Below are 9,033 nucleotides of genomic sequence, written 5' to 3'. Positions count from 1 at the left end.
CTTGTTCAAAACCGGAGTTGTCTATCCTATTCAGGTACACGTAGACCAAATCAAAACTAAATCCGAAGGTAACACTTCACAGTATATATAGGGCACGTTTTTCACTACAATTTACAGTCAAAGTGTCACACAAAAAAAGGGGGAAAAAAAACTCGTTTTGGCTGTACAACGCTAAAGAATCCTTTATTTAAAAGTTCACTATACAATCTGTGTTCAGTGTTCAGATACTTTATGATGAATCCACAGAACTGTAAATACGCCAAAACACCGGAAGAGAACTTAGTCATTTGATTGGGTGAGTGGGAGGGATGGGTGGAGCTATGCAAAAAGTACAAGCATTCCCTCCCATCTCTCGCCAAAGGTAAGCACATAAGGCTCCCTATTCTCAGAATGTTGTGACGTTTTTACAAAATAAATGCTTGCATCTGGTTTTGAAACCAATATGTATGAAAAAAAAAGGTCAAAAGGAGTTGAACCGATCTTGAGTAATTGCAAGAAAGAGACAAGTTTAAAGTGGTCTGTTTGTTGAATTTGGGACAGGGGCTCTGGCATTATTCTCTTTTCATAATTTTTATCAAATCATCAAAAATAAATGTGCTGAAGACTAAGCTTTTGTCTGGGGCGCCAGTTTAGCAATTTAGTAAATTTGTCTTATAATATATGGTGTGGCTCTTTCCCAAAATAAAATTAATATTTTTTGCTTTTATGGCTCTTTGAGTCAAAAAGGTTCCCGACCCCTGCTCTAGAAGTTACAAGTTTGTATCTCCAACAGAGTCTATTTTAGCAGGGGTGTCAGATTTTTTTGCCTGCCCAAATCCTACCACCAATGCTAACTCCTGACTAAAAACTCCAAATGACCCCAAATTCACTGTGCTTACTTATTTATGCCACAGAAGGTTACTCTTCAAGTCACAAGTCTGTATCTCAAACAGGATCTATTTTAGCAGGGGAGTCAGATTTTGGCAGGTAAAATGCCTGCCCAATTTCTCCCCCCCCATGCTAACTCCTGAATTAAACCTCGGAATGACCCCAAGTGTGGTGTCGTGTAATACACTTCCTTTCCTGCGGTGTCGCTGTATACTAATGTGCAGCCTTGTACTTGTGCTTGAGAACTACCGAGGAAGAAGTTAAGTAGACACTCTATGGATGTACCGTCCGTGCCTGTCCTGAATCTATTACTACAATCCTACTACATAAACAACATATCGGCGACGAAGATGACTTGGATCAGAATCTCACAACCACTTGCTTTGCTTGAAACCCCAGGTGAGCGTACAATGTTGTACATCACGTGGATTTAGATGTTCGAAAATTAGCTGCTAGCATTGACTGCAAACAACATACCGGACAAACGAAAACGTGCACTACTGCTGCACTGTTCAGGCACAGAAGGTCAGAGAATTTTTCTTTCCCTTCCCGACACTGGCACTTCTTACAAATCCGCCTGTGATGCGCCAGAAAACTTTCTTTGTACCGAAGATGAATGTCGTGGCTGAGAGTAGCAAGTTCCGTCAGCGTGTTCAGAGACCGGGCGAGACGACTGGTCAGTTCATTGCTGCATTGAGGGAATTAATTACAAACTGTGACTTGGCACGTTTGCTGATGATATGATTAGGGATCAATTCATTGATCGAGGATCAGAGAACGCTTGCATTGCAGCAAAAACGCCACCGGAGGGCACTCATTAAATCGGCAGCCATTCATTTCCAACGGCTGGATCTATTTCCAATGGTAGCTGCATAGCAGCATAAACGCCACCGGAGGGATCTCATTAAATCGGTGGCCATTCATTTCAAACGGCTGGATGTATTTCCAATGGTAGCTGGCATGCCGCAAAAACGCCACCAGAAGGCACTCATCAAATTGGGCGCCGTTGATTTCCAGAGGCTCGATGTATTTCGAATGGTAGCTGCATTGCCGCAAAACGCCACCGAAGGGCACTCATTAAATCCGCGGTTGTTCATTTCGAACGGCGGGATGTACTTTCAATGGTAGCTGCATTGTAGCAAAAACGCCACCTGAGGGCACTCATTAAATCAGCGGTTGTTCATTTCCAGCGGCTGGATGTAATTCCAATGGTAGCTGCATTGCCGCAAAAACGCCACCGGAGGGCACTCATTAAATCGGCGGTTGTTCATTTCGAACGGCGGGATGTACTTCCAATGGTAGCTGCATTGCCGCAAAAACGCCACCTGAGGGCACTCATTAAATTGGCGGGCATTTATTTCCAACGGCTGGATGTATTTCCAATGGTAGCTGCATTGCCGCAAAAACGCCACCGGAGGGCAGTCATTAAATCGGAGGCCGTTAATTTCCAACGGCTGGTTGAATTTCCAATTGTAGCTGCATTGCCGCAAAAACACCACCGGAGGGTACTCATTAAATTGGTGGCCGTTCATTTCGAATGGCTGGATGTATTTCCAATGTTAGCTGCATTGCCGCGAAAACGCAACCGGAGGGAGCTCATTAAATAGCGGCCGTTCATTTCCAACGGCTCAATGTATTTTCAATGCTACCTGCATTTCCCCAACAACACCACCGGAGGGCACTCTTTAAGTCAGCTGCCATTCATTTCGAATGGCTGGATCTATTTCCAATGGCAGCTGCATTGCCGCAAAAACGTTACCGGAGGGCACTCATTAAATCGGCGGCCGTTCATTTCGAACGGCTGGATCTATTTCCAATGGTAGTTGCATTGCCGCAAAGACGCCACCGGAGGGCATACATTACATGGGCGGGCGTTCATTTCGAAAGATTGGATGTATTTCCAATGGTAGCTGCATTGCCCCAAAAATGCCACCGGAGGTACCTCATTATAGAGGCGGCCGTTCATTTCGAATCGCTGGATGTATTTCCAATGGTAGCTGTATTGCCAAAAAACGCCACCGGAGGGCACTCATTAAATAGGCGGCCGTTCATTTCGAAAGCCTGGATGTATTTCCAATGGTAGCTGCATTGCCTCAAAAACGTCACCGGAGGGCACTCATTAAATTGGTGGGTGTTCATTTCCAACAGCTCAATGTAGTTCCAAAGGTAGCTGCATTGCTGCAAAAACGCCACCGGGGGGTCTCATTCAATCGGTTGCTGTTAGTTTCCAACGGCTTGATGTATTTCCAATTGTAGCTGCATTGCAACAAAAACGCCACCGGAGGGAACTCATTAAAACGGCAGCTGTTCATTTCCAACGGCTGGATGTATTTCCAATGGTTGCACAGCATTGCCGCAAAAACTCCACCGGAGGGAACACATTAAATAGGCGGGCGTTCATTTCGAATCGCTGCATGCATTTCCAATGGTAGCTGCATTATCGCAAAAACGCCCCCGAAGGGCACTCATTAAATCGGCGGCCGTTCATTTCGAATGGCTGGATGTATTTCCAATGGTAGCTGCATTGCTGCAAAAATGCCACCGGAGGGCACTCATTAAATCGGCTGCCGTTCATTTCCAACGGATGGATGTATTTCCAATGGTAGCTGCATTGCCGCAAAAATGCCACCGGAGGAAACTGATTAAATTGACGGCCGTTCATTTCGAACGGCTGGATGTATTTCCAATGGTATCTGCATTGCTTCAAAAACGCCAACAGAGGGCACTCATAAAATCGACGGCTGTTTATTTCCAACGGCTGGATGTATTTCCAATGGTCGCTGTATTGCCACAAAACGCCACCGGAGGGCACTCATTAAATCGGCGGTTGTTCATTTCGAACGGCGGGATGTACTTCCAATGGTAGCTGCATTGCCGCAAAAACGCCACCTGAGGGCACTCATTAAATTGGCGGTTGTTCATTTCCAACGGCTGGATGTATTTCCAATGGTAGCTGCATTGCCGCAAAAACACCACCGGGGGCACTAATTAAATCGGCGGCAGTTCATTTTGAATGGCTGGATGTATTTCCAATGGTGGCTGAATTGACGCAAAAACGCCACCTGAGGGCACTCATTAAATCGACGGTTGTTCATTTCCAACGGCTCAATGTATTTCCAATGGTAGCTGGCATGCCGCAAAAACGCCACCAGAAGGCACTCATCAAATTGGGCGCCGTTGATTTCCAGAGGCTCGATGTATTTCGAATGGTAGCTGCATTGCCGCAAAACGCCACCGAAGGGCACTCATTAAATCCGCGGTTGTTCATTTCGAACGGCGGGATGTACTTTCAATGGTAGCTGCATTGTAGCAAAAACGCCACCTGAGGGCACTCATTAAATCAGCGGTTGTTCATTTCCAGCGGCTGGATGTAATTCCAATGGTAGCTGCATTGCCGCAAAAACGCCACCGGAGGGCACTCATTAAATCGGCGGTTGTTCATTTCGAACGGCGGGATGTACTTCCAATGGTAGCTGCATTGCCGCAAAAACGCCACCTGAGGGCACTCATTAAATTGGCGGGCATTTATTTCCAACGGCTGGATGTATTTCCAATGGTAGCTGCATTGCCGCAAAAACGCCACCGGAGGGCAGTCATTAAATCGGAGGCCGTTAATTTCCAACGGCTGGTTGAATTTCCAATTGTAGCTGCATTGCCGCAAAAACACCACCGGAGGGTACTCATTAAATTGGTGGCCGTTCATTTCGAATGGCTGGATGTATTTCCAATGTTAGCTGCATTGCCGCGAAAACGCAACCGGAGGGAGCTCATTAAATAGCGGCCGTTCATTTCCAACGGCTCAATGTATTTTCAATGCTACCTGCATTTCCCCAACAACACCACCGGAGGGCACTCTTTAAGTCAGCTGCCATTCATTTCGAATGGCTGGATCTATTTCCAATGGCAGCTGCATTGCCGCAAAAACGTTACCGGAGGGCACTCATTAAATCGGCGGCCGTTCATTTCGAACGGCTGGATCTATTTCCAATGGTAGTTGCATTGCCGCAAAGACGCCACCGGAGGGCATACATTACATGGGCGGGCGTTCATTTCGAAAGATTGGATGTATTTCCAATGGTAGCTGCATTGCCCCAAAAATGCCACCGGAGGTACCTCATTATAGAGGCGGCCGTTCATTTCGAATCGCTGGATGTATTTCCAATGGTAGCTGTATTGCCAAAAAACGCCACCGGAGGGCACTCATTAAATAGGCGGCCGTTCATTTCGAAAGCCTGGATGTATTTCCAATGGTAGCTGCATTGCCTCAAAAACGTCACCGGAGGGCACTCATTAAATTGGTGGGTGTTCATTTCCAACAGCTCAATGTAGTTCCAAAGGTAGCTGCATTGCTGCAAAAACGCCACCGGGGGGTCTCATTCAATCGGTTGCTGTTAGTTTCCAACTGCTTGATGTATTTCCAATTGTAGCTGCATTGCAACAAAAACGCCACCGGAGGGAACTCATTAAAACGGCAGCTGTTCATTTCCAACGGCTGGATGTATTTCCAATGGTTGCACAGCATTGCCGCAAAAACTCCACCGGAGGGAACACATTAAATAGGCGGGCGTTCATTTCGAATCGCTGCATGCATTTCCAATGGTAGCTGCATTATCGCAAAAACGCCCCCGAAGGGCACTCATTAAATCGGCGGCCGTTCATTTCGAATGGCTGGATGTATTTCCAATGGTAGCTGCATTGCTGCAAAAATGCCACCGGAGGGCACTCATTAAATCGGCTGCCGTTCATTTCCAACGGATGGATGTATTTCCAATGGTAGCTGCATTGCCGCAAAAATGCCACCGGAGGAAACTGATTAAATTGACGGCCGTTCATTTCGAACGGCTGGATGTATTTCCAATGGTATCTGCATTGCTTCAAAAACGCCAACAGAGGGCACTCATAAAATCGACGGCTGTTTATTTCCAACGGCTGGATGTATTTCCAATGGTCGCTGTATTGCCACAAAACGCCACCGGAGGGCACTCATTAAATCGGCGGTTGTTCATTTCGAACGGCGGGATGTACTTCCAATGGTAGCTGCATTGCCGCAAAAAGGCCACGTGAGGGCACTCATTAAATTGGCAGTTGTTCATTTCCAACGGCTGGATGTATTTCCAATGGTAGCTGCATTGCCGCAAAAACACCACCGGGGACACTAATTAAATCGGCGGCAGTTCATTTTGAATGGCTGGATGTATTTCCAATGGTGGCTGAATTGACGCAAAAACGCCACCTGAGGGCACTCATTAAATCGACGGTTGTTCATTTCCAACGGCTCAATGTGTTTCCAATGGTAGCTGCATTGCCGCAAAAACGCCACCGGAGGGTTATCATTAAATCGGTGGGCATTCATTTCCAAATACTGAATGTATTTCCAATGTTAACTGCATTGCCGCAAAAACGCCACTGAGGGCATTCATTAAATTGGCGTCCGTTCATTTCCAACGGCTCAATGTATTTCCAATGGTAGCTGCATTGCCGCAAAAACACCACCAGAGAGCACTCATTAAATCGGTGGGCGTTCATTTCCAACGGCTCAATGAATTTCCAATGGTAACTGCATTGCCACAAAAATGCCACCAGGGGGCACTCATTCAATTGGCTGCCGTTCATTCCGAACGGCTGGAGGTATTTCAGTTGGTAGCTGCATTGCCGCATAATGCCACCGGAGGGCACTCATTAAATCGGCGGTTGTTCATTTCGAACGGCGGGATGTACTTCCAATAATAATAATAATAATAATAATTTCCTTGTATTGTCATTCTGTGTAACAATGTACACAGAACGAAATGTCGATTGCACCTGACGTTGTAGCGAGCCGATGCAGCCGCAGCCAACAGAGGGCGCCGCCGACCACTTTTTAAGTCTTAGGAATGACTCGGCCGGGGCGCGAACCACCGACCTCCCAGTCTCAAAGCGGGCGCCTTACCATCTAGGCTACTGAGCTGGTATAGCTGCATTGCCGCAAAAACGCCACGGGAGGGCACTCATTAAATCGGCGGGCGTTCATTTCAAGCGGCGGGATGTACTTCCAATGGTAGCTGCATTGCCGCAAAAACGCCACCGGAGGGCACTCATTAAATCGGTGGCCGTTAATTTCCAACGGCTCAATGTATTTCCAATGGTAGCTGCATTGCCGCAAAAACGCAAATTGAGGGCACTCATTAAATTGGTGGCCGTTCATTTCGAATGGCTGGATGTATTTCCATGGTAGCTGCATTGCCGCAAAGACACCACCGAGGGCACTCATTAAATAGGCAGGCGTTCATTTCCAACAATTCAATGTATTTCCAATGGTATCTGCATTGCCGCAAAAACGCCACCGGAGGGAACTCATTAAATCGGCGGCCGGTCATTTCCAACGACTCAATGTATTTCCAACGGTAGCTGCATTGCCGCAAAGACGCCACCTGAGGGCACTCATTAAATCGGTCGCCGTTCTTTTCGAACGGCTCAATGTGTTTCCAAACGTAGCTGCATTGCCGCAAAAACGCCACCTAAGGGCACTCATTAAATCGGCGGTTGTTCATTTCCAACGGCAGGATGTATTTCCAATGGTAGCTGCATTGCCGCAAAAACGCCAATGGAGGGCAGTCATTAAATCGGCAGCCGTTCATTTCCAACGGCTCAATGTATTTCCAATGGTTGCTGCATTGCCCCAAAAACGCCAACTGAGGGAACTCATTAAATCGGCAGACGTTCATTTCGAATGGCTGGATGTATTTCAGATGGTAGCTACATTGCCGCAAAAACGCCACCTGAGGGAGCTCATAAGTCGGCAGACGTTCATTTCCTACGGCTCAATGTATTTTCAATGGTAGCTGCATTGCCTCAAAAACGCCATCGGAGGGCACTCATTAAATAGGCGGCTGTTCGGTTTCAAACGGCTGGATGTATTTCCAATGGTAGCTGCATTGCTGCAAAAATGCCACCGGAGAGCACTCATTAAATCAGTGGGCGTTCATTTCCAACAGTTCAATGTATTTCCAATGGTAGCTGCATTGCCACAAAAACTTCACCGGGGGGCACTCATTCAATTGGCTGCCGTTCATTTCGAACGGCTGGAGGTATATCAGTTGGTAGCTTCATTGCCGCAAAATGCCACCGGAGGGCACTCATTAAATCGGCGGTTGTTCATTTCGAACGGCGGGATGTACTTCCAATGGTAGCTGCATTGCCGCAAAAACGCCACCTGAGGGCACTCATTAAATTGTCGGTTGTTCATTTCCAGCGGCTGGATGTATTTCCAATGGTAGCTGCATTGCCGCAAAAACGCAACGGAGGGCATTTATTTAATTGGCTGTCATTGATTTCCAACGGCTCAATGTGTTTCCAATGATAGCTGCATTGCCGCAACAAGGCCACCGGTGGGCACTCATTAAATCGGCGGCCGTTCATTTCCAACGGCTTAATGTATTTCCAATGGTAGCTGCATTGCCACAAAAACGCCACCGGAGGGCACTTATTAAATCGGCCGCCCTTCATTTCCAAAGGCTCGATATATTTCCAATGGTAGCTGCATTGCAACAAAAACACCACCGGAGGCACTATTAAATCGGCAGCCGTTCATTTCAAACGGCTGGATGTATTTCCAATGGTAGCTGCATTGCCGCAAAAACGCCAATGGAGGGCAGTCATTAAATCGGCAGCCGTTCATTTCCAACGGCTCAATGTATTTCCAATGGTAGCTGCATTGCCCCAAAAACGCCAACTGAGGGAACTCATTAAATCGGCAGACGTTCATTTCGAATGGCTGGATGTAATTCAGATGGTAGCTACATTGCCGCAAAAACGCCACCTGAGGGAGCTCATAAGTCGGCAGACGTTCATTTCCTACGGGTCAATGTATTTTCAATGGTAGCTGCATTGCCTCAAAAACGCCATCGGAGGGCACTCATTAAATAGGCGGCTGTTCGGTTTCAAACGGCTAGATGTATTTCCAATGGTAGCTGCATTGCTGCAAAAATGCCACCGAGAGCACTCATTAAATCAGTGGGCGTTCATTTCCAACGGTTCAATGTATTTCCAACGGTAGCTGCATTGCCACAAAAACTTCACCGGGGGGCACTCATTCAATTGGCTGCCGTTCATTTCGAACGGCTGGAGGTATATCAGTTGGTAGCTGCATTGCCGCAAAATGCCACCGGAGGGCATTTATTTAATTGG

The 9,033-nt window shown here is 47.1% G+C and overlaps 1 protein-coding gene across 3 annotated transcripts in view; it reads left to right on the top strand.

Moving 5' to 3' along the window:
* Positions 1–1,152: 1,152 nt before the first annotated feature.
* The window catches only part of LOC148345720 (uncharacterized), an 85,700-nt gene continuing 77,819 nt past the window's right edge, over positions 1,153–9,033 (top strand). For all 3 annotated transcript variants that reach the window (XM_088325826.1, XM_088325825.1, XM_088325827.1), the window contains exon 1: positions 1,153–1,266. In XM_088325826.1, the coding sequence (XP_088181952.1) occupies positions 1,218–1,266 (49 nt within the window). In that variant the 5' untranslated portion in view covers positions 1,153–1,217. The remainder of the gene's footprint in view (positions 1,267–9,033) is intronic.

Source organism: Urocampus carinirostris, unplaced genomic scaffold, assembly GCF_059441175.1.
Source record: "Urocampus carinirostris isolate Australia breed hairy pipefish unplaced genomic scaffold, RoL_Ucar_1.0 HiC_scaffold_30, whole genome shotgun sequence".
NCBI classification, from domain to species: domain Eukaryota; kingdom Metazoa; phylum Chordata; class Actinopteri; order Syngnathiformes; family Syngnathidae; genus Urocampus; species Urocampus carinirostris.
This window is presented reverse-complemented; position numbering and strand designations above follow the sequence as displayed.